Source organism: Coffea arabica, chromosome 5e, assembly GCF_036785885.1.
Source record: "Coffea arabica cultivar ET-39 chromosome 5e, Coffea Arabica ET-39 HiFi, whole genome shotgun sequence".
Classification (NCBI taxonomy): Eukaryota; Viridiplantae; Streptophyta; class Magnoliopsida; order Gentianales; family Rubiaceae; genus Coffea; species Coffea arabica.
Genome location: NC_092318.1, coordinates 52,359,354 through 52,383,280, shown reverse-complemented (window position 1 = coordinate 52,383,280; position 23,927 = coordinate 52,359,354). Strand labels below are relative to the sequence as shown.

Genomic DNA, 23,927 nt, shown 5'->3' with positions numbered 1-23,927 from the left:
TTGACGTAATTGCAGGATACTACCCCTCATATTTAGATAATTACATTAACCTCTATAGGCTGCGTGAAAGGAAAATGGTAAACCCAAAATACTATTTTCACCAAATCTTTCGTATAGAAAATCAAAACTTCTTTGCAATTATTCTTTGTTATGTTTTGTGTTAGAAACACAAGAAAATTGAGGGGTTAAAAAATGGAAAGCTAATGACCAAAAAAGTAACTTAGGGAAATAAAGAGATGAAGACAGTTAGAAGGGAAAAAATTGAGGCAAGGGAACAACAGCGATTGGAGAGTAGCGACCATAAGATTATGCATCTCGTGCTTGACATTTTTGAATTCTAATTCCGCCTGCTTCATTTTCCCGTTTTCTTTTTCTCTTTTTCATCCTAATGTAATATTTTTCACTCACATTCTTGTTTTTTGGGTATTAAAAAGAGATCGGAGTGTTTGGATAGTGTATTATTTGAAATATTATTTGAAATAATTACTGTAGTACTTTTTGTGATGTGATGTATGTGAGATAAAAAGGTGATTGGAAATATAAAAAGGTGGGTTGAAAAATGTATCTATGATGCAAGTGAAATATTAATTGGGATAATTGTTATTCACCTTATCATGCTAGTTTAGTGGTTGTGATTGAGATTTCAAGATTCAGAAGTTTGGATTCAAATTCCCTTTTCTTCTCTCCTCTTTCTTAAATCTCACCATTCTCTTATTAGAAAATTATTTTGATCATTAGATTTAAAATTAAAGTCACAAGATATAGTTGAAACTCCTCCTTATTTCTTAAACCTCACTGTTCTCTTATTAGAAAAAAAAATTTTGGTCTATTTAGTTAAGGTTAAGGTCACAAGATTGTCTATTAGTTAGAAAAATGTTTTGGTCTATTAGTTAAAATTGACCTAACAACGCATCTTCACAGACCAAGAACTACGAGATCACCTCTTTCATTCTGGGGTGACAGAGGGATCGTATCATTCGAGCCGTTTTTTTTCATGTCTTTCCGGGGGTCACAAGATCTAGTTGAGACATCTTCCTTGTTTCTTAAATCCCACAATTCTCTTATTAGAAAAATATTTTGGTCTATTAGTTATAAGTTGAGGTCACAAGATCTAGTTGAGACTCCAAGATCTGAAAGTCTTGAATTTTAATTCTCCTCCTACCTACTTGTTTCTTAAATTCCACTTCTTCCATATTAGAAAAAATATTTACAAATATTTGTTTTGTTTTGTAACACCCATCCCCTTCCCTTGTTAGAAAAATGTTTTGATGTATTAGTTAAGGTTGAGACCGCAAAATTTAGAAGTCTTGGTTCTAATCGTCCTTCTGCCTATTCGCTTCTTAAATTCCAAATCTTTCCTATTAGAAAAAAAATATTAAAAAATTTTTTGGTTTGTTTTGCAACAATTAAATGTTAAAATAAGAACAGTAAGTGTATTATCCAACTGTAAGGAGGGTTTCTTCCGACTATGAGAAACTTCATGGGAGGAATGTGAAACTATCCTAATGATTTTACACTCTTTCGCGACGATGATGCAAGTCTTATAACGGAATTCATGATACATGACATAATTCTCACGCACAATAATTTCCCTTTTCTCTTATAAGATACAAGGTCTCTCTTAGCATGAAATATTAGTATATGTATGTCTTATTACAAACTAGTTTGTGGATTTAGTCCCTTTTTCTCTTTATTCTTTCAAAAGATGCACATAATTCTCGAAATGAAACCTTTGTGAAATTAACTCTTTAGCTAAAGTTCATTCCATTCCTCATTCTAAGTGGAAACATATGCTCTATCAACCCTGTCATTTAGGTTTCTTGGTGCCAACTCTCCGGTGTATGCCAATGACAAGCTGGAATTCTTAAAAAACGGGCTGCGAAGAAATTGGACTGAGAGCTTCATATGTTAACATGGTATTGCCTCCCTGTACAAGGGCTAGTCAGTGTAAATTCCTTTGGTAACATTTCGGCTTTATCAGCAAGACAATTTGTCCCAAGAACCCTTTCCTCAAAAACAAAAGCAAAAGAACACAAAACAAAACAGTGTGGGAGCTGAATTGCCATGGCCCAATGGCTCCTGTTTTCTGTAACTTCTCTCAAGGAACCTAACCCTAAAATATATTCTCTTTTTTTTTTTCTCATGTCAGAGACAAATCCCTTGACTGGACCACAGTTGCCACATTCTATGGTAGTATTACATAGGATCAATAACCAAATCACAATTCCATATTTTCTTTGACTCTGTAAAAATTGGTGATTTGTTTTTTTCTTGGTAGATAATGATGAAAGACCGAAAAATTCAGTTATCGTAGTCAATCCTGTCGATATGTTGTTACCAGCAATTCATGGAATTGACATGCAATCAATTAATGCAACATGTATGAGCAAAGAGCAGCTCTAGTTGTACTACTCTTATTCAATTGCATATGAATCTTGAATGTCCATGGATATCATCAGGTTCATATTTACCGCCGTCCCTTTTATGATTTATCCCTCCAGTTATATAATTAATACTGATCAGTTTCAGTATAAGGCCCGTTCCCGTACTTGTGTCCTGCATTCATATGTATCTGTAATGCAGTAATGCGAGCGAGCACAGTTGCATCAAAACCACTGGGCTTATTCCTTGGTTGGATTGGATTTTTATTTAAAAAGAGAAGATGCAGACTTGTGGGTTCATTTAATTCGAATGAGGTGACAACTGGTGTCAGGCAATTTCAATTTCCTTGTCCCAGTTTTGAACTCTTTACTGTGTTTGCCACAATCGAATGAATTACTGCTATATTTATTATTGCTGTCACTACTTACCAAACCAGCCCACCGCAAGGTAAGTTTGCCATGTTCACACAGTCCAGATTGTCATTTTCTTGAATTTCATGGTATGCCTATTAACCTGCACTCCTATTTGTTAAGGAAAGAAAATTCCTCCCTCTTATGTTTTGGCTATCTTATTTTATGTCTGGTTTGAGTCGATTATCTTTCATATTTCTCATGCTTCACTGACACCCAATCAAATGAATAGAACTCCTAAGCAGTAGTCTTCATGTGATGTAGCTGGATTGCATACGTTGTGTAAGACAGTTTTGACAACTTTCATGGGTGTCTTTTGAGGAGTTCCTTTTTAAATTTACTAGTAAGTTAACTAGTACTATCATGAAGATGCAGTTCGGGTGGTTTCTTTTTGTTTCTCAATATGAGAAGGGAACTGCATACAAGTGATGTCAGGCTAGAGTAAAGATTGTTGCTTTCTTGAAATTTAGTTTGTACTTTCAGCTTCTTTGAGGTCGAAAAAGGGGATGGATAGCTTTGCAAAAGGATAAGCTTTTGATGGAAGTACTTTAAGCAACAGAGAAAAGTTGCTTTAAAGTTGTATAGAAAGAATGAAGGAGGGGAAGAGTATGCCAACAGTATGGTTTTCCTTGAAGAAGTCTTTACACTGCAAATCAGAGCCATCTGATGTTCATGATCCAAAATCGAGGAAGCACTTGAGTGCTATATTGACTAAGAAAGCAGGCAGGTCTGGTTGTTCTAGGTCTATAGCAAATCTTAAAGATGTTATTCATGGAAGCAAGAGGCACATGGAGAAACCCCCTAGCTGCAGTCCAAGATCCATAGGAAGCAGTGAATTTCTCAACCCAATAACCCATGAAGTGATTCTTAGTAATTCAAGATGTGAGCTCAAAATCACAAGCTTTGGAGGGTACCCAGAAGGTTTTGGTGGCGGTGGTGGTAACTGCAGTGAAAATGGTGGTGGCTCAACTTTTGTTGGCACTTTAAGGCCCGGCACACCTGGGCCTGGAGGGCACCCTACAATGCACTATTTTAATCCTTCATATAGGTATCCAGCAACTCCTCCTAGGAAAACGACTGCCCTTCTGACAGAGAGGGAAGCCTGTGGGTTTGCGGGAAGTGGTTTTCCTCCAAAACCAAGGGCTTCCCTTGAGATGGATGGTAATGGAACTTCTTCTGTTACATGTCACAAGTGTGGAGAGCAATTTGGGAAGTTTGAAGCTCTTGAAGCACATCATTTATCCAAACATGCTGGTGAGTACTAGTATCTTCTTTCCTGCTTTGTTTCTTGTTTCCCTACAAATCCATAAAGAAATTTAAAAAAAAAATTATAAAGAAATCTCCATTCTGCTGAAGAATACCTTTTCCAACTTCCAAGCACCTTTCTCCAACCTTACTTTTCACTTTGTTCACACCATCAATGTTGAATACGAATTGAGCCCTTGAACTAGAAAGCTTAATAAATCACTGGTGATGGGATCTTAATAATTGTTTGAGCTTTTATCAGTAATTTCTCATAGAGCTCCTTTCCGATTTCTGTATGCTTTTGATTGTTGTTATTTGCCAGTAGCCCAATTTCCCTCTCTATGTATTTCTTAGTCGTACAGAGGACTGATGTTAAGTTCTTTGCTTCTCCAGATAACTGTATCTAAATATTTCTAAGTTTGTCATTTCTCTGCAAATGCAATTGGATGGCTGCTTACTCAACTTCCGTCTAATGTACCACCTCATATCTGATTAAAAGTAAAGTTAATATAGGTTGCTTCAGTTTCGAAACTCTAATTCTTGCTCCTAATGAGGTCTGTCAGGTTGCTAATTAACTAGTAACATATGATTGAGGGCTGCAAACTGAGCATGAAACTAGTTGGATCAGTATTTTAACTCAACTTTGCATGTTGATCGTTACACAGTAACTGAACTTGCGGAAGGTGATTCATCAAGGAAAATTGTGGAAATAATTTGTCGGTCGAGCTGGCTAAAATCCGAGAGCCATTGTGGTCGAATTGAAAAAGTTTTGAAAGTTCACAACATGCAGAAAACTCTGGCTCGGTTTGAAGAATACAGAGAGATGGTAAAGGTCAAGGCCAGTAAGCTCCCAAAGAAACATCCTCGGTGTCTTGCAGATGGTAATGAACTTTTAAGGTTTTATGGTACAACAATTGCGTGCTCTCTTGGCATGAATGGAGCCTCCAGTCTTTGTGCATCTGATAAGTGCTGTGTGTGTCGAATAATAAGAAATGGCTTTTCTACCAAGAAGGAACTTAAAGGTGGAATTGGTGTTTTCACAACTTCTACTAGTGGAAGAGCTTTTGAATCGATAGAAATCTTTGAAGTTGATCCGACCATAAGAAAAGCTTTGATAGTCTGCAGAGTAATAGCAGGGAGAGTGCATAGGCCTCTGGAGAACATGCAAGAAATGATTGGCCAGACGGGGTTCGATTCATTGGCTGGGAAAGTAGGCCTTTATTCCAACATAGAGGAACTGTATCTGCTCAATCCTAGAGCTCTTCTTCCTTGCTTTGTAGTGATTTGTAAAACCTGAAGAGCAGAAATTCGAGACTAAATTGATGTTGTGAAGATTTTGCTTTAAGGCACAGGATTCTGTTGTGCTCTTTTGGAGCAATATCAATTTTTGCATCAAAATTTCGTCCTCTTTATGCAGTGTGAGAGCAATTGTAAGAGTTCTTTATTTTTCGCTTTTGCAAGCAGTGTATTGTTGTAATCCAAGAGGCAGGTGTTTCTCCTTTGTGATTTCTCGAGTTCCCTTTTGACTATGCCAATGAAATCATTTGTTAAATTGCACCAATTTGCTTGCTACTTGCTGTCTCCGCAAGATATTCATTGAACATAATAAGAGAGTCTCTGGATTATTGTAGGGTATCAGTATTAGGGTCGCTTATGAGATAATTTTTTTTTGTCCAAAAGCCCTTCGTGAAAAAACTTAGGTCCTATTTGGATTGTAATTTTTTATTTTTATTTTGTAATTTTTGTATAAAAATAGACTATGTTGATGTAATATATATGACATAAAAAGAGAATATAAAAATGTTTCTTTCGGACTGGTGCTTTTCACTTCTCCAAGCATAAGGGCAGTGATAACGGTTAAGGTTAGAATAGGGGGGCCTATATGGTTGTTTACCGTAGCAAAATAAGGAAATCCATCGGCCCCTTTTTTTCAGAGCTAAAATAGAATAGAACGTATCTTAGTATGGGTAATCATTTTATTGCTGCAACTCAACATCTCTGCGGAAATCCAATAATGTTTCCTGGCGCATGCCAACTCATAAATGTATCCATTGCCTCCAGAAATTTTTGGATAGAAACTCATTTGCTAGTCTTGAATGCTTGAAAGAGACCAGCGGTCTTGCTGCTTAGAACAGCTAAAAACAAGACAAAAGCAAATATTCAAATTACTTGGCATTTACTGCTGATTTAGACCCTTCATCCTGTCGAAACTGTCTTCTTTCTGGCCTCACTTCATCTCATCCATTGACTGAGAAGATCCCATTAAAAAACTTCTTTCTCTTTGTTTTTTCTCTTGGAACTTCTATTGTGAAAGTTGCAGCTAGAAGTTGACGAAAGTGCCAAGCAGTAATACTAGTAGTTAAAGACTAACAAACTACTACTCGTAGTTTATAATGGTTTATAGGTTAGGATAACTATAAAAGTCCTTAATTATCACAAGTAAACAAAAGAATATTTCAGACACAAGAAGCAAACAAAAGCTACAAACGTATCTCTCCTTCCTTTTGGCTCAGGAACTCCACAAAAGTGGCTGGAAAAACCAGGAAGACCCATAGCTCCTCTGCTGCAGTTTCTGAACTAGAAACAGCTTCTGCATATGGGATGTTTTCGTTTTTTTTTTTGGTATTATGGAATATACAAGATGGTTGTGGATTTCGGTTGTTCAAATTTATCTCTTCCTAACGTTTGCTTGAAAATCTCCTCCTGTATTTGGATTCCAGGCAGAGTAGACTAGTAGTACCACAAGAACAAACTTTAAAACTGCAAGTCGAATTCAGTTAGTTACTTGTACTCTTGATTTTATAGAACTTTATTATAGTTATTGAGTCAGCAGAAGCTGCATAACCCAGAACTTAATTGATTTTCCTCACACCTGCTCGCCTGAATTCTTGCCTGATTAAGTGCCTTAAAAGTTAGCGATGATGGCGCAACAACACATGTTTGATTTCTCCTACAGTACAGAAGCAATATGTCCATTTATTACTGATGACGATTCTGCATTGTCATTTAATGGAGCTTCCTGCTCCAAGCAATAGTTCAAGGTGGAGTAGGAAAAGCTTGACTGGAGAGTACAATTACATCATGTGTCTTCTAATAGTCACTCTTCGATACTTATTTTCTTAATCGAAAGCAACAATTCAGAATTCTTCCGTTTGTTATAATTGACTTCTCCTTCCTATCTTTTCTGAACAAAACTTGGATGACATACTTCTAAGTAGAGCTCATTACTCAGCTTTCTGCTTCAATACCAAGTTACTCAGAGACAAATAACAGGTTACCTATGCTACTACATTGATTCAGCGTACTCTTAATTATTTTTATCTTTTGATACCTTCTTTATTTTTTATTTTTATTTTTATTTTTTGGGGTGGGTAGATAGATGGTTGCCAAGTTCTCTTGAGCAGTTCAGTGAGTAATAAAAGAGAGAGAGAGAGAGAGAGAGAGAGAGAGAGAGAGAGAGAGAGAAAGCTTATTATATCTGTAACCATTTTTAGAGTAGTATTACTGTACCAACGTCGTTTTCCATCTGATTGTTGAGAAATTCCAATTTTTCTACTCTAGCCTAGCCTGGCTGAGATATGCAATCGAATTTGAAGTCGGTAGACTAATAAAAAGTTGTCATCTGCTTACATGGTGATATTCAATCTGAACTCTTAAAGAGGCCATACCAAATCAGAAAGAACGTACAGAAGAAGCTAATAAAATCAGCACTGGTTTTTACTGCCAGATGCAATAATCTATCACATAAATTATCACGTCCACACACTTTCCTCGTTTGGGGAGTAGATGGTAAAGACTACAGATTCGACAATTTACAGTGTTGGTCCTGTACTACGATCTTCCCTTCATTTTTTTTAACAATCCCAGAATTGCCTTGTAAAGTTCTTGTCAGACATCAAAATTCTCCGCTTCTTTCAGTCATTTGAGTCTAAATCCACTAATTTAGAAGTCCAGGTAGAAATCCACAGGCAATACATTTCTCAACAGCTTGCTGTATTATATCCTGCACATCATACTTGAAGTTGAACCCCAAATCTGTCAACTTCTTCGAAGAAATTTCTGCTGGAATGGACTCATTCTTAGCCTTTACAAGCCTGAAAAATAAACAGCTATCAGTAACTCTGTTCCAAATCAATTGGAAGCCATTTATTACTGACTGTGGAGAAAAACCTCTGCAAATTAGAGCAAGGATACTCCTCCATGAGGTAATCAACAAGTTCAGCCATTCCACAACTACGTGAGCAGCACATATATCGACCTTCTGCTCTAGCATCCTCCATGACGAAAATATGGGCATTGCATATATCTTCAATGTGAACTAAAGCAATCGAACCCATTCTAGAGTTTACACCAACTAGAATTGGTAATAGTTGAGGGTCACCTTCAGGAGTCAGCAACTGTAGTTAGAATCAGGTGCCTTATGATGTTCAAACACAAGTAAGCCATCCAAAAGTTAAGATGTATGAAAACCAAATTATCTTCGATGAACAAATGTCGACAAAGATGTACCTGTGTTACTTCATTGGACATGTAGAATCATATTTGCACTTCGAAAGTATCAGAACGCCAAATGAATATGAATTTACTCCATCATTCAGATACCGAACAAAGATTTTACTGTAGACTAGTTATTTCCTTGAGGTTCCCTTAAAAGATCAATCTTTATCTGATTCGTTAACCAATACTATGCAACTATTTGCCTTACTGCCTTAGAACTGAACTTAAGCTTTTCAATGCAAAAGATTAAATGTAGATAATGGTTCAAGCATAGTAACCTGTAATTGGTGACAAGAGAACTCGGATGCTTGTTGGAACTGTTGAAGTGAGGAACGGACCAGCAACAGTCGCAGTTATCACAGACCTTAAGTCAATTCCATTTTCATGTGCAAATTGGAAGGCTGCTTCCTCTGTCAGAATCTTTGTCAATGCATAGACCTGGCAAGCATCATTGTAATAAAACAACTGTGGGCTCTCATCAACAATATTCTCAAAAGAATAGTTGAAGGGAGAACATTACCCATCCGGTTGGTTTGTGTTTCCAGACACGATTAATAGGAACCTTGCAGGATTCGTCAACAAGATCTCTCCAGTTCTCTGAGCTGTCTTTGGCAGTCATAGTACTTATTGATGATGTAAAAACAACCCTTCTCACAGAATTCGTTCTTGAGCAAGCTTTGAGCACATTCAAGGTTCCTTTAATTGCAGGTTCAATGACATTTGTCTGGACATAACTGTCTTAAGACCAAAAGGTTGTTGAAGTTTAGCATTCCGATGGACTTGGGTCCGTGAAATTCCTACTGACAACCACACTGATTTTCTGAAACCACTCCAAAAGTAAAACTACCCTATGTCATCAGAATAATGCACAGAACATTACCAACATTCTCTTCCACTGGAACCTCAAATTGCATCGAAGCAGCAACATGGAATAAGCCACTGCAACCTCTCACAGCAGCATCAAAGCTCCCATCTTCCTGTAGATCTGCTTTGAAGATTCTCAACCGCTCTCCTCCATCCCACTCTTTTAAAAGATTCAGTGATTTCTCTGAGAAGTTCAGGGAAACTTTCAATTGCAGCATAAGACTTAGTGCTGGCATAATTTGGAGCAGAATGATCATGGTGAATTTTATATATCTTTCATATAAATCTTCCATAAGTAGACCACGTTATGACAGCATAAAATTACGACAATCATAATAGATAACAAAAATTTTCCTTCCATCATTCAATCCATTCTTTTTCCAGACAAAAGTGTAAGTACTGCAGCGTCAGCTGCAGAAGTGCTATGAAATCCAGCAAAGAAAGCCCTTGGTTGCATCATGTGATACTACTAAGACCCTAACCAGATGGTGAGGTACTTCTCCTGAGTCCTGGATAACCCCAATATCTAAAGACTGTTTTCAGCACAAAAACAGGAGGCTTGTCTTCATCACCAAGTGCAATTATCTGGTGTATTTTCTTGGTATATTTTATTGCTCCATTACCAGTTTGAATGACAGAAAGAGAGTCGCCACTGTTCAATTTGATTAATCACGGGCAAACTTGATCTATTTCTAGGAATTCAGAATCCCAAAGTAAAATGCTACTTAATTCAGATATCATTCTAAGAGTAATGATGAATACCTTACGGTAACTTTTTTGCAGACCAAGCTCTTGCATTCTCAAGCATGACTATTTTACACAGAAAGTGCAACAGATAAAGCATTTTTACACGCCAAAAGAAAGAATTTACATCCACAATTGGCCTACATTAAGCATATTAGTACTAGTTCTGGAGCAAAGGCCAGAGGCCTTAAATAGCAATCACTGTTCTAAGGTGAACATCATATGTTCGAATCTGACAAAAGAATTAGCCAAGTCGGTGAATGAAGCCCCAAGTCCAACTCAAGCTGCAATGTCCTGCTAGTACTATAAACAGGCTTTCACCCGGAAATCATTTCACCATAATGTTGATTAATCGGTAATACTAATTTGGTACTTGAAACATAGATAATAGCTAACCAATTAGTAGTGTTTGAACATCTTTAAATGGTAACCAACTTAGGAACTTAATGAAACATTTTACTAGTTGTAAAAGAACAATGAGCAAAAAAGGAAAAAAAAATTTATACGGACCAGGGCTGCGGACAGTGGCGTGAACCAGGTAGCCTCTTTGAAGGAGGGATTTCACCAGCCATGACCCAATGTAACCCGATGCTCCGGTCACACAGTATGTGACGGGGCTTTCTTCTTGGCTCCTCCCCTCCTCTCTTGCTGCTATATCTTCCATTAATATAGGTAAGCAAACCTATATGAATTCGACCGCCAAACTTTTAGTACTTGTACTACTAGAACTGGATCAAATCCCTCCACAAGATTAAGTAAACTATGATGAATTAAGCTGGTGATTCTTCTTTCCGCAACCGTATGTGACTAATCTTGTGTAATTAATCAAACACCAGTTCTGAAGGAAGCATGGAAGTAATGGAGCATAGAGAAAGACCGAGACAAGACAGCTTCCTCCTTCATCAATGACCCTGTTTCTCGTACTGCGCTTGTATTTGCAACAAATTAATGCCACCTACTTCTTTCTGGAAAAATGCATCATCTTCTTTTTTTTTTTATTTTTTTCCCAGGAAAGTGGGGTATGAATCGTCACGCATGCATAAGCGCAGGTTCAGGGAACGGGGACACTTGATGAATTAAATATAAGCCCTCGCGTGTGATTTAAATAATTATGCAGTTGGCAAATGTCTGAGGTGTGATTAGCCAATAGGATCTTTCATAATCACCCCCTCGTTCATCACCATAAACTGAACTCGTGTCCTCCTGATCAGCATTCGCCAGCTGGTATTTTAACCAGTAAATCATGTTTATTGCCTCGGATAATTACTAACAAGCTAGTGAAACTATTATGCCGGAATTCATTAATCTATTTTTGTACAGCCATAACATAAAAAAGGATAAATATAATAGCTCTGCCGGTTGCCTATATTGCTTTTTTCTCATCAAACGTTGTACAAAATTCCCACTCATTTTCAAGGGCGAAACTAAAATGTACCGATCACATGGATATATATATATTCCCACGTGGGCTACAATATTTGTGCAGAGTAGTTGAACCACGTTGTGGCCCAATCAATATCCACAGTTATGTCGACCACTAAAACCCTGCCTCAGCCTAATTTCAAGTTCGGGGCCAAGCCCCCCATCTAAGCAATCCATTGGGCCGTTATTCGGCCCAATCATTTTTTCTTATGTTATATATATATATATATTTTCTTACGCAACTCCCTTAAAATTGATAGAATAGCAAGAAGCCCATATTTAGGGGCAAGAAGATATACATTAATGACAAGCAAAAAGATAAATACATGAGATGAGATGGGGATTGAATAACATCCTAATGCCCCATAATGGTTAAATCCGAGGATTGAATGTGATCACCCTACTAAGAGGCAGCAACTGCTTCTGTTTTCTCCTCTTTCTTCTCCTTGATCACTCTCTTCCAGTTCTCTGCGCTGTCAATTATTTCTCCAGTCTTGATGAGGTACCGGACGCGCTTTCCATTGTCTAAGGTCTTATGACCTACGCGGCTCGCTACATTTTGTTCCTTAGAATATAGCATCACGTTTGAACTGTGAATGGGTGCTTCTATCTGAAACCATCCAGCCCCAGACGTAAAATTATCAAAGAAATGTTAACTGGGAAGAGCGGAAAAGTTTATCATTCATGAAACGAATCTGAATTACAGAAAATATTAACTACCTCCCTAGTAGTATGACATGAACATCTTTACAGTGGAAAGAAATCCAACAAGCAGAATAGATGGGTGTATGGACAAATATTACAAGTATTGATTACCTTTATAATTTGACCTGGTTCATCCTCCCCCCTACTCTTCACATGCTTGGTCTTCAAGTTGATTTCTCTCACTTTAATGGTACTGTTATGCTTAAATATCTCAGCGATTTCTCCAGTTTTACCTTTGTCCCGTCCAGATATGACTTTTACTGTATCTCCGACCTTAACATGCATCTTATGTAGCACCGGAAGGCTGTTTGGCTTGCAATCTTTGCGCTCCCATCGCTTGAGCTGGGCATAAAAAAAAAGGGCAAAAACACCATGAATAAACGATACAATAACCCTCTTCTTTGCTGAATTGCCTAAAATACAATAAGTCTCTATTTCTTGTCAGTCCTAATGGACACCCATTTTAGTATGTGCCATACAATAGATCCTGCTCAATCACCATCAGTTAACTGAAGCAATTTCAAAAGCCTCAGATGTTCAAATAGAAGACCCTCCCGTTCATCAGAAAGAGGAAACAGGTAGAACACTGAGCAGCAGTTTAAATGTTGTAATACTTCAAACGTAGGTCCAATGCAGTCAGTTTAACAAAGCAAATATCCTGCATTCATCCTCACAAAACATTTCCTAAGAATAATGGTGATTTCACATGCCATTCCTACTATTTAGTTTAATATTAAGATTTCTGAGCTCACAATGAAGCTCTCGATATCAGGATAGTCAAGATGAAAGTTTTTTGATTAATGAGAAATGCATTCTAGACATTTTGAACAGAGTCTGCAGCATTGTGTTCTTGTTTTTTCAGTTTGTACTTTGCCATCTGCACATCAAGCTTTGTCTATGTTGATTAGCAAAGATAGAAAGAACATAAATTCTGAAAATGAGCTTGATAAATTGATAAATAGCTAACCTTTGCTGAAATAGAACAGGGATTCTCTGTGGGCACAACCTGCATCACATAAAAGAAAAAGGCACTAATGCAGGGATGGGCGATTTTAAATTCCAGCATTAAGGGGGGAAGGGTTAGGTTGGGTGGTAAGGGCAGATTATAAGTGGAAGGCCCTAGGTTCAAGACCTCCCACTTACAAAAAAAAAAAAAAAAATTAATTAAAAATTTAAAAAAAATAAAAATCCAGCATTCAAAGTGAAGTAAACAACAACTTTATAAGAGAACAGCAACTGAAGACAACTACTGTTGTAGAAACTACAAGAACCAGTACTATACATGCAGGGTACTCCATACATGCAGTATTTCTTTAATGAGTACTCCATACATGCAGGGTTCTGAGATCTGATATTCTAAGAATTAAACGATACCAAGTTACTAATCATTTCTAATTGCGCTACTGCAAGTTCAAATAAATCCACAGGCATTGGGATCTCGGAAGACTATACGTCCCCTTAAGACAAGTCCTATAGAAACTAATGAAATGCAGTTTTTTTTTTTTTAAATTTCTTGTGATGATGATAAGACGACTTTTCCAGAAAGACTTTACACAAAAATTGGAAGACGAAATCAAGGCAACCATTTTCCGTCTTGATTTTGAAAACACAGATTAGAGATCAATAGCCAAAAAGAGTTTCACTTAAAACAGAAGACATATCATAAATTTCTCCATATAGGAAAACTTTTCAACACATGTAACCAGAAAATTGGGAAAATAAACTTATGCACATGAAGCAGCAAGCTGCTACTCCCATAATGCACATATCTCCTCCCCTTTCTAGATACAACAAAATATTACTCTGCTTCAGCCAAATGAATAGAAGAATTTCCTCCCCTCTTCTAAGATATAAAAACATAGTGACTAATTTACAGGAAATAATATATTGAACTTTTCTTTTAGCCACAAAATGTTTCAAATGCTCCAAACATTCTTGATCCCAATTAAGAGAAACAAAGTATTCCTCACATAATGACGAAGAAAGATATGTCTGAAACAGAAAAGCCTAAAGCTTTATGAAGCAAAACAATCCTCAAAGAAGGAAAGAAAGAAAAATAAAAGCCCCCAATGAATATTAACCACTACCACTCAAGAAAGTACAAGAAATAAATCCATATTCTCCAAGAACTTCAAGCAGTATTCGATGGAGCTGAATTAGCAGTTCTTTCATTTATGAACATGAAACAAAGATTAGGGAAATGAATGGGGCGGCGTACTTGAGGTGGGCAGAGAGGGACGGAGAAGCGTTGGCCGAGAAAACTGTTGGAGGAGAGAGAAAGAGAAGTGAAGGAGCTCTGTAGAGCTGCCATGGCTCTTCGCAGCTGCAGACTAACAGGGGAACAAAGAAGTAGAAGGAACAAGATAGAGTGCTACTCCAATCTAGCTGAATTTTGTGGATTAATCAATCCGACCCGTATGGCCCGACCTTTTCAACCCGACCCGGAATTAATCTCTTAAAAGTATTTTTACAACTTTCTACTTGTTTATCTCTCTCTCTCTCTTTCTTTTGGTTTTATTTCCCTTTTTTTGAAAATTTGATTTCACTTTTACCATAGGGAGAAGAGGATAACTAAAGTGAAATTTGATAAGTTGATTTTTTAATTATTGAGAATTTGGGAATTGATTTCGACATTTCAAATTCATAACCCAAATTTTTGCCTCATTATCAAACATTTTTTATTAATTTCTCTCCAAATTTTCAGAAAAAACATTTTGTTAAGTCCCCAATTTGTTGCCATTCACCATTCCTTGTTCTTCACCACCCCTCCTAGAGATGGCAATTTGTCCCAAGTCCCAATGGGTTACCCATGCCCATTGAGACTTTGGGCGGGATGGGTATTGGAATTTGATATTGGGTTTAAAATGGGACAAATCCCAATTGTACCCATTAATTGATGGGAAATTTTGGAAAATGCTTGGGTACCCATTGGGCTCAAATAGCAAGGGTTCCGTTTGGATTAACTATTTTTTAGGGGTGTTTTTGAAATATTTTATTGTATTAGTGTATATGAAAAATTTTTACTATAATTTTTTTTTTGAAATATTTGATATACTAATATGGATGGGATGTTTTTTGAGTTATTGTATATTACTGTAATATTGTATTTGAAAAACTTATTTTTTCAAAAAATAGCCAATCCAAACGGAGTCTTAGATTCAAAAATTATCTTTAACAATTTTTATAGTCATGATTATATATCTATCTTTTCCTTTATTTGTTAATCCAATTTTTGGTGATAATCCTGAGTATAAAGCATTTGCATGTTTATTTAATAAAACTAAAAGAAATTTAATAAATCAAAAATATTAAAATTATATAAAAAATTAAAAAAATTAAAAGAAAAAAAATGTAAAAAATAGATTTGGGTATTGGGCGGGATCAATCTAAACCCATCCCAAAGTGATCCCGCCCAAATTAGTTCCAAAACATATATGGGTAAGATTGGGCCCAAACCCATATGGCTCGGTTCCATCTTAAACCCAAGCAGATCCCGCCCATCCCGCCCATTTTGCCACCTCTAACCCCTCCCAAAGAAAAAAATCTTTAGAACTTATACTTCCTACACTCATGAAGATGAACACATTTTTTTTTCGTATCTATCCCAAATTATGAGCCTTTTTCCTTTTTACGAAGGTAATTTATCAATTTACTATTATAACCATATTTAAGGCCCGTTTGAGGTTGTAATAGTTTATTTAAAAATATTTTTTTAGTAGATTTTTTAATAAAAGTACTTATTAACTAGTTAAGTATTTTTAAATTAAATATATTGTTTGAAAATATAATTCAATAAGTATTTATTGCATTGGATAATGTATAATTTAAAATTTTTTAAAAGTGTTTATCTCTTTATTTGGTTCATAATATAGGATAAAATGATTACATTTTTTTTTTTTTTTGAAATCACAAAATCTACTTTAAAAGCACCAAATTTGAGTTTCTGCTAAGAGTATTTTTAACACCAAAAACTCTAAACCTAATTTTATGAGATGATATTCACCAAACACTTTAAAAGTACTTTTAACACTTAAAAATGTTTTTTTACCAAAAAGCACCACAACCCCAAACGGGGCTTAATGTTTATCTTTATCAACAAATATGTTACTCTACTAATTCAATTATTTTAATAGGAGTTATCAATACAATTCTAAAACTAAATATTAATAGAAGGAGGGTGCATGAGGTAAGTATTAAACAAAAAAAAAATTGCATTAAATATAACTTGCCCTTCTTAATATGTACTACTATAACAAAAGAAGTAGGCCTAGACTACCAGTACAAGAGAAATTTTTCTTGTTTGCTTGTTTGGTGGATAACTATGCACACTCAAACGAGGTTTACTCCCTTCTCGAACACAGCAATTATCCAAAAGAGACAGAAAACAGTGGGAAGAGAAGACTAAAACCAATACAGCAATTAAAGAAACATGAAAGGAGACCAAATTCCCTCCCAATGGGAAAATTGCTCCAAGTGCTCTCCATTTCCATCACAACTGTCTAAGAAAGTTAAATGCATGCCTAACTTTTTCCGTTTTTTTCTTTTTGTTCAATCTTTTACACAGATGTACAAAAATTTGGGGGAAGGAAGAAGCGAAAGATGGGGCTGTTATGTTACAGTGAAATCACAAGTCAAGAGAGGACTCGTCCATTCCTATCTATCAAACACATACTTTACAGGTCAAAACAAACGGAAAAAAAAAAACCACCATAAAAAGGTGTCGGCTACACTTCACAGGAGTCAGCGGTGCTCTCCACAGATTCCATGCGCCGATGTCCAGACATAGGACTTCGATGGGTTGACTGATCAATGTTGATTGTAACCTCATCTGCTGTAGCAGACAAAGATTTCTTGTGATGCTTCCTCTGATTTCTCAACTTGATAACCCGTGACAGTACCTGTACAATGTCCCTCATGGAGGGCCGTTTTTTAGGAGCGCGATTTACACATTTGAATCCCAGAGTTGCCACGTCATTCAGCTCTTGCAAATCATATTTCCCATCAAGACGAGAATCAACAATTTCTTCCCAACCAACGTTCCCTTCAGTATTCATAGCCGCCTATTACCAATAGGTTCACTTTTTCAGAAAAAGGAAGTTCATGCAGGAAGGGAGATAAATTGAAGTTACATCTACCGAGCATGGTACAGCAGATGTATGGATAATGAGAATTGTGCTTGTATACAGGATAATAGAGCATCGTTAATATGGCAAAGCCATAGTGTCCAGTATTCTGCACTATTGCATCAATCACAATGGACGATTAATATCTTCAGGAACAAGACAATTTGGTCATAAGCAATTCATCCAGTTCCTCTAGAAGCTACTTATGTCTACAATTAGCACTTCATATATTTGCTCCCTTTTGCTTTGATTAGATTGTGTTTCACATGCTAAAAGAAAGGCAGAAACAACTTACTAGTTCCACATATTCCATTAGTCCTTGAAGCGGATTTCTTCCTGCAACAAGTTCAAATAGCAGCACGCCATAACTATAAACATCGCTTTTCTTAGTAAAGGCCCTTGTTGATATATATTCAGGGTCAAGATATCCAAAAGTTCCCCGAATATTTGACAAATGCTTGCTGACCATTTCTTCCCTTGACAGCCCAAAATCAGCCACCTGTTAAAACAGCACATCCGTAATTAATATAAGCCCCAAAAGCAACATGCAAGAACAAGAATGTTCCAACTCCTGCTGAACAATGCAAGAAAATGACGATACAAAAAGTGAAGCTACATAAATGCTGCTGATAGCTAACCATAGAATCAAGAAAATTAGAATCACGTACCCTTGCCCTCATGGACTCATCCAACAGAATATTGGAAGATTTAATGTCACGGTGTATCACAGGAGGAACTGCCTGCAAATAATATGTCAATAACCCAGAAAGGAAAGCCATAACCTCCACAAATGCATCAGCACAAAAAGGATTTTGCTAAGTATAACTATGGCAAAGAATCAAATGCAACAAAATAGCAGCTTACCCCATCATGTAGATACTCCAAACCCCTTGCAACATCCAGCGCAATTTGAACCCTCAACTCCCAGCTCAAAGGTTCAAGCTCTTCACCTGCACAACAAAATAGTAAGCATTCATGCAATCCTTTGATGACTAATATAATAAGATTAACTGGAAATTGGTTTCTCTAATTTGCAAAAGATAGCTCGTTTAACTTTAAGGACTTGATAACAAGCTAAAAGTTATATGCCGCTTGTCCGGAAATACAACTGAGAGGGATTTGGTGGCTTTTTTACTTAATAAAGTTTCACTTGCCTGCTCTAATCTATGAAATAAGTTTCATAACCACAAGATTGCCAATTTCTCTAGGTTTAGAGCTCTAATATTGAAATTCTAACTAAACAGGCTGCATTTAGCAAGAAAAGATGTCATGTCAGTCTTTTGACAAATGCATTCCCTACCTAAAGATCATAAACCTTCCTCCTTCATGGGCAGAACTTTGAGCCGTGTTCTATGTTACAATCCAAAATTGTGCACTTAATTTGTAATTTCAGTGTTTCATTGAGCATAAAGTGCTTTTAACTGCTGGATAATGGAATAGCTCAAGACGGCTTGTGATTAAGGATGATAAACTACATAGACACATAGTTTCCCCACTTATGTAGAAATGATGCATCTATATATCGCTCACTTAATCATAAGGCCATCCATTTATGTGGGTGAAGAATGTCTAGTGTAGGAAAACTTTTGGCTCTTTGGAATCAGAGGCTCATATTCCTGCTTTATTCTGTTATACATATTTTCACTAATCTAATGAGATATTTTAGGCATATCTAGAATTAGAAACTTACTATACAAATGAGAAGCCAAACAGCCTCTACTCATGTATACATAGATAAGCATACGCTGGCCCTTTTCTGCACAGTAGCCAACCAAATTTACAAGATTCCTGTGATGTAACCTTCCAAGTAACATAACCTGACAATGAAGATGTAGTAGAATTAACGTTTAGATACATGGAAAACAGAGCAAAGGAGTTGATCAACTCCATATACGTCAGGAAGAACTAGAAATTTGCTCTGGGATGCAAGATGCCTTTTTCATCACACAAAGTCGCAATAAATATTACAACTTCAGAAGCTCGGTCTATTTACCAGATCCCAATGGTGATACCCAACTTAATGATTATATGTACAAGAAAAAACAAACCTATTTTGCTCCAGGAACAGATACATGTAGGAAAAGGAGAAAGAATGCTTAAGAGAAAAATCGCATGCAATATCAACTCATTAATATATGGTAGGTTGCTGAGTTGGATATATCTACATTTTGCAAAGTGGACTATTTATCTTTCAGCCGTGGGGACTTCTTCAATATTTATGTCTTTTTGCTTTTTTAAGGTAATAATTAATTGCCTTCCTTTTTCACTTCCTTGCTTATAGTAACGTTCAATCAATTTATTAATTTTCACCTTAGACATATTCGTATCAGTTATGCCTTACTAAATCTTTTTATCAATCAACTTATAATTTTTTTTAAAATCTTTCAGCAAATTATTTCCCATTCAAGTAACAGGTTTAAGAACTAATTACTTTCTTAAAAGCAACCAATCACGTTTTAATTACTTTTGTTACTAACATTTTAGCCAACTGGTTTCAATATCAGCCTAAATAGTTTAAAATTTTCACAATTCAAAGCTGCCTGATGACTTGCTCATGACAGGTCTCAACTGCATGGGAGCACACATAAGGTATGCATATAGAAACAAGTAAATGGTTATAGTGGCTTCAGCCAGCAATTTAGGTTGCAATCAATAATACCTCAGCATGGAATTCTTTCTCGCCTTGCTTAGAATCAGTTGCGAGTACTTTAACAGCAACAGTCTCACCAGTTAACATCTGAGCTTTATAAACAGGACCAAACGCCCCTTGTCCAATTAACGTTGTAAAATTGACAGTTGCTTTCTGGAGATCCCTGATTGTACATCAAGAAAAACAAGACTAAGAAGCTGCGTGCTGAAGTGTAAAGCACTACACTGACATAAATATATACAACTTCTAGCACATACTTTGGAGCCCTCTGCCAAATTAGAATTTTAAGAGAGTTGATAATAACTTAGATGTGGTTTTGATTCTTTGGCACAACCCCATGAACTTTAAAGTCAGTTATTATAGTAAGTGTTACTTCTGCCTGCATTAAAAAAATTCCCAATATCTAAACAAAAGTCACCAAGCATACGATGAAACACTCTGAACTTTTATCTAAAAATCACGTACTTGTAAGAGTACTCCAGAATACCAGATGCAGAAATGATATTAGCCTTCTTGAGTCCTCCAAGCCAGAAGGAAATGCCATTATTTATACTAGTCTTTGGAGACTCTGTACCAACCGATGAATCTGATAATGCTGTGCAAGAATCAATACCATTTTGACGAATTGGGATCGTTGCTGCCCTTCTAGAACTGCTATTACCTATCTGTGATCGTTTCCTGTGGTACAAAAAGCAGAAAAATCCACCTATAGCCAAAAGCACTCCAATCACCACCCCTATCGAAATCCCAATGATTAACCCAGACGACTCGGCTTTCATCTCTTTGCTCGTTCTAATATATCCTACCTAAGATTTTTTCCATCGACCCACCTGTTAAAATAAAATAAACTAATAAAAATCCAAATACTAATCAGCTTTGAAAATGATTCTGAAGACCCCAGAGAGAGTTCATCTAAATCAGAGATGTTATCAAAAAGTCCATAAACAGTTGATTCTTATATCTAGAGTGATTTTGAAAAAAAAAAGAAACAGAAAAAATTGATATTGACAAAAGAAAAACAAAAAGCAAGCCATTCCACTAAAATAGGGTGGAATGCTTTTATGTGTTTAATGTATGTAGTCAGGCTGTAAATAGTACAATACTGGAGAAGGAAAAGTCTAATTCAACAACTAAAACGACGACATACAGGAGGGAAATGCAAAGCAGCAAAAGCAGACTACAGTATGAAGATTTGGTCAACTTTCCAAATCCTACATCATTGCATTACATGGGATTTAGAGATAGTGAAAATTAAATCCAGAACCCAGAAAAACAAACATCTAGCAAAAAAAAAAAAAAAAAAACCCCACACAAATTTTGTTTGAAAAAAAAAAAAAACTTCAATAAACATATAGCAGAGCATACATAAATAAAATGCTTCCCATTTTCTTTTGCCATAATTTTCTAAGCACCCAGAAAAGAAATTACGGTAAAAATAGAAATTCATCGATCAAGCAAACTAAGTTGAGATTCAAACACGGCCCAGGGGTTAAGGTCCTTGCTCCTTGTCCTGAAACAAGACATCGGTTCTCACCATCCCAAACATCCTTCCCACTCGTTCCTTCCCCACCCAGCCCCTTAAAAATAAGTGCAGATCAAAATTACAGCTGGACAAAAGCAAGAAATTAAAAACTGCCTTTTTTGCCGTAGATTTCATGCTATTACGTTTTCAAAAGAATAAGACTGCAACGGCACATTTGACGTAATGATTATACCTTTTCTCCAGTTGGTGATTATCAGCAATGAAAGTTGCAGCAGTTACTAATTAGTACTTGCTATGTTAAACAACTTCTCCAACCACCCACCACTCCAAATATTTGATTTTCTCTTTGGTTTTTGTTTCTGGTAAAAAAGAAAAACGGAAAGGAAAAAGACGAAAAGGGTTGAAAGAAAATCGAAAACTGGATGAGAAAATGTGAAAGTTGAGGGAAGGAGAAAGGAATCTTTGCGGAGTTTTAAGAGAGAGAGAAGAAAGAGAGGAGTTTGATCTGTTTAGGTTGGCCACTACCAGCTTTTGGAGAACGCTGAAAAATAGTGCTCACGTAGGATGACTTTTACTGCTCCTTGGTATTCTGAGGATTAGTCTACTAGTAATATTTTTTTTTCTAAGTGGGAGAAATCAGAAAGGAATAAATTGAAACTTGGGGGGTTTTTTTCGCAGAGCCTGTGTATTTGGGAATTTTTAAATTCCCGGTTTGTCGCCACGTTTACGTTTGAGAAGAAAACGCGCGTAATTTGTGATAATTTTGGTCTGACCAAATTAGCCCTTGTATTTTATGTGTTGATATTTCACATTAAGGATTGGCAATATGCTTTTGGTCTGACCAAATTAGCAGACAATTGAGAATTTTTTTTTTTTTGTTTATCTTGATAAAGGAGAATTCTTTCTCATTCGTATGACTTTGATGATTATTACTGCTTTAAAAAAAAGCCTCCAAGTAATTGATTTTGTAGTCAAATTAGTTGCATTTGATTATTTGACCAAGCTTATAGGCCATTGAAGACTTGGGCTGGTTTGTGCAGAATTAATTAACTCAATTATGTGAAAGCATGTGCGAGTTGATATTTTATAATTTCATGAAATTGTACTTCTAACTCAAATTCAATAAACATAAGTTGTTGACTGAATCAAGTTAACCCAAATTTCACCGCTGATGATAATTTTTAATTTCTTAGATTTGTGATTGATTTTTACAGAATCGTGCTATTGAAAAATACGTAAAAACCTATGAACTTGAATACTTAAAGTCTTTGTAGATTGCTATTTTCTAAAATTTTTATAGTAAAATGTACAGTAGCAACGATATAATATGTGTGAGGTTAAAAAAAAGATAATTAAGAAATATGTTCATGAAATAAAAAAGGTAAAAATTTTTAGAGAAAATTTGCAATCCAAACAAGACATTGAACTAGCTGTTTAAGTGGATAAATTTTTTGTTAAATGGGGTGAGAGATTGAGGTGATCTAACGAGTCCAATTCAACGTGGACCAAACATTACTTATTCTTACTCGTTATAATAACACTGAGCTTTCTTCTTAGTGCTAATAATTATCCCAAAAATCATAAATCGGGATACATGAAGTTTTCCCTTAACAGATATATTGATGCTTTGTAAGTCCAAGTAAAAGTCTTTAAGACTTGGCATGATCAGAGAGATTGGTGAAGTTTTCAAGTCACTCATCTGACTAGCTTGTTACATGGGCATTTGTGTGCAATTGTTCACAGAGACCCGAATTCGCTCGGCCAAACAAACTGTAGTATGATAAATAAATTTTTTTAAAAAAAAAACATTGATGATGTGTAGACAACTAAGGCAAGTCATCGAGAAATGAAATTCAATTACAAGTGCAAAAGGAGTCAAATCGAACATTAGATGGAGTGTGTAATTATCCCCAAGTGATCAAAGATTGGAGTACAAACATACCCGACTAATCAAATGTCACATGAAAGTTTTTAAGAAACGAAAGGGAATATCGGAGAGATTGTGACATGGAAGGGGAAGGAGGTGTCTTGAAACAGGAAAGATGTATTGAAAGGGACAGTAGCGTGGAAGCGTAAAGTTCACTTTTGTTGAGCAAATGGACCTCTTTTTTTGCTTAGATTGGAATAAACTTTTACTACTACAAATGAACAATTCAATTCAAAGAATTAGGGAGGGCAGGGAAGGATGGATGCCATACCACACCACATTAGGACTGACGCGAAATTAATGCACAGCTATATTATTTTTTGGAGAATTGACGAGCTTTATACAACAAAATAAGAATTTATACTCTAATCGTCAACTTTCCCCTCTTATCTTTCTCTGCAATTCGAAGAAGATTAGGGGAAAATTTGACTCAAAAATGATTCTATGCGCAGCTATGTTATTGATCGCAGAAACA

At 36.1% G+C, this 23,927-nt stretch overlaps 4 protein-coding genes across 7 annotated transcripts; 1 reads left to right on the top strand and 3 right to left on the bottom strand.

The window, feature by feature from the left end:
- The first annotated feature begins 2,678 nt into the window (after window positions 1–2,678).
- On the top strand, window positions 2,679–5,598 carry LOC113690942 (uncharacterized). Of its 2 annotated transcripts, XM_072049249.1 has the most exons (3): window positions 2,679–2,829; window positions 3,276–4,046; window positions 4,703–5,598. In XM_072049249.1, exons 2-3 carry the CDS (start codon window positions 3,383–3,385, stop codon window positions 5,332–5,334), a joined length of 1,296 nt encoding a protein of 431 aa, XP_071905350.1. In that variant the 5' UTR covers window positions 2,679–2,829; window positions 3,276–3,382; the 3' UTR covers window positions 5,335–5,598. The 2 variants fall into 2 exon arrangements, with proteins under 2 accessions (XP_071905350.1, XP_027064878.2); XM_027209077.2 differs by lacking the exon at window positions 2,679–2,829 and having other exon boundaries at window positions 2,848–4,046.
- Window positions 5,599–7,733: 2,135 nt separating this feature from the next.
- On the bottom strand, window positions 7,734–11,233 carry LOC140006748 (putative anthocyanidin reductase). Its single transcript, XM_072049248.1, has 6 exons — window positions 10,653–11,233; window positions 9,415–9,582; window positions 9,055–9,272; window positions 8,813–8,972; window positions 8,208–8,418; window positions 7,734–8,131 (listed from the first exon to the last, which is right to left on the bottom strand). The coding sequence occupies exons 1-6, from the start codon at window positions 10,804–10,806 to the stop codon at window positions 7,975–7,977; spliced, it is 1,068 nt and encodes a 355-aa protein (XP_071905349.1). The 5' UTR covers window positions 10,807–11,233; the 3' UTR covers window positions 7,734–7,974.
- A 593-nt stretch (window positions 11,234–11,826) lies between these two features.
- LOC113690957 (large ribosomal subunit protein uL24c) lies at window positions 11,827–14,673 on the bottom strand. Of its 2 annotated transcripts, XM_027209106.2 has the most exons (4): window positions 14,488–14,669; window positions 13,237–13,275; window positions 12,381–12,611; window positions 11,827–12,174 (listed from the first exon to the last, which is right to left on the bottom strand). In XM_027209106.2, the coding sequence occupies exons 1-4, from the start codon at window positions 14,578–14,580 to the stop codon at window positions 11,968–11,970; spliced, it is 570 nt and encodes a 189-aa protein (XP_027064907.2). In that variant the 5' UTR covers window positions 14,581–14,669; the 3' UTR covers window positions 11,827–11,967. The 2 variants fall into 2 exon arrangements, with proteins under 2 accessions (XP_027064907.2, XP_027064908.2); XM_027209107.2 differs by lacking the exon at window positions 13,237–13,275 and having other exon boundaries at window positions 14,488–14,673.
- A 2,015-nt stretch (window positions 14,674–16,688) lies between these two features.
- Window positions 16,689–22,044, bottom strand: LOC113688970 (calcium/calmodulin-regulated receptor-like kinase 1). 2 transcript variants are annotated; one of them, XM_027206803.2, is made up of 8 exons: window positions 21,758–22,044; window positions 20,508–20,872; window positions 20,052–20,205; window positions 19,083–19,209; window positions 18,257–18,342; window positions 18,061–18,132; window positions 17,688–17,891; window positions 16,689–17,329 (listed from the first exon to the last, which is right to left on the bottom strand). In XM_027206803.2, exons 2-8 carry the CDS (start codon window positions 20,819–20,821, stop codon window positions 16,994–16,996), a joined length of 1,293 nt encoding a protein of 430 aa, XP_027062604.2. In that variant the 5' UTR covers window positions 20,822–20,872; window positions 21,758–22,044; the 3' UTR covers window positions 16,689–16,993. The 2 variants fall into 2 exon arrangements, with proteins under 2 accessions (XP_027062604.2, XP_071905348.1); XM_072049247.1 differs by lacking the exon at window positions 21,758–22,044 and adding an exon at window positions 21,471–21,604 and having other exon boundaries at window positions 16,845–17,329.
- Between the last annotated feature and the right edge of the window lie 1,883 nt (window positions 22,045–23,927).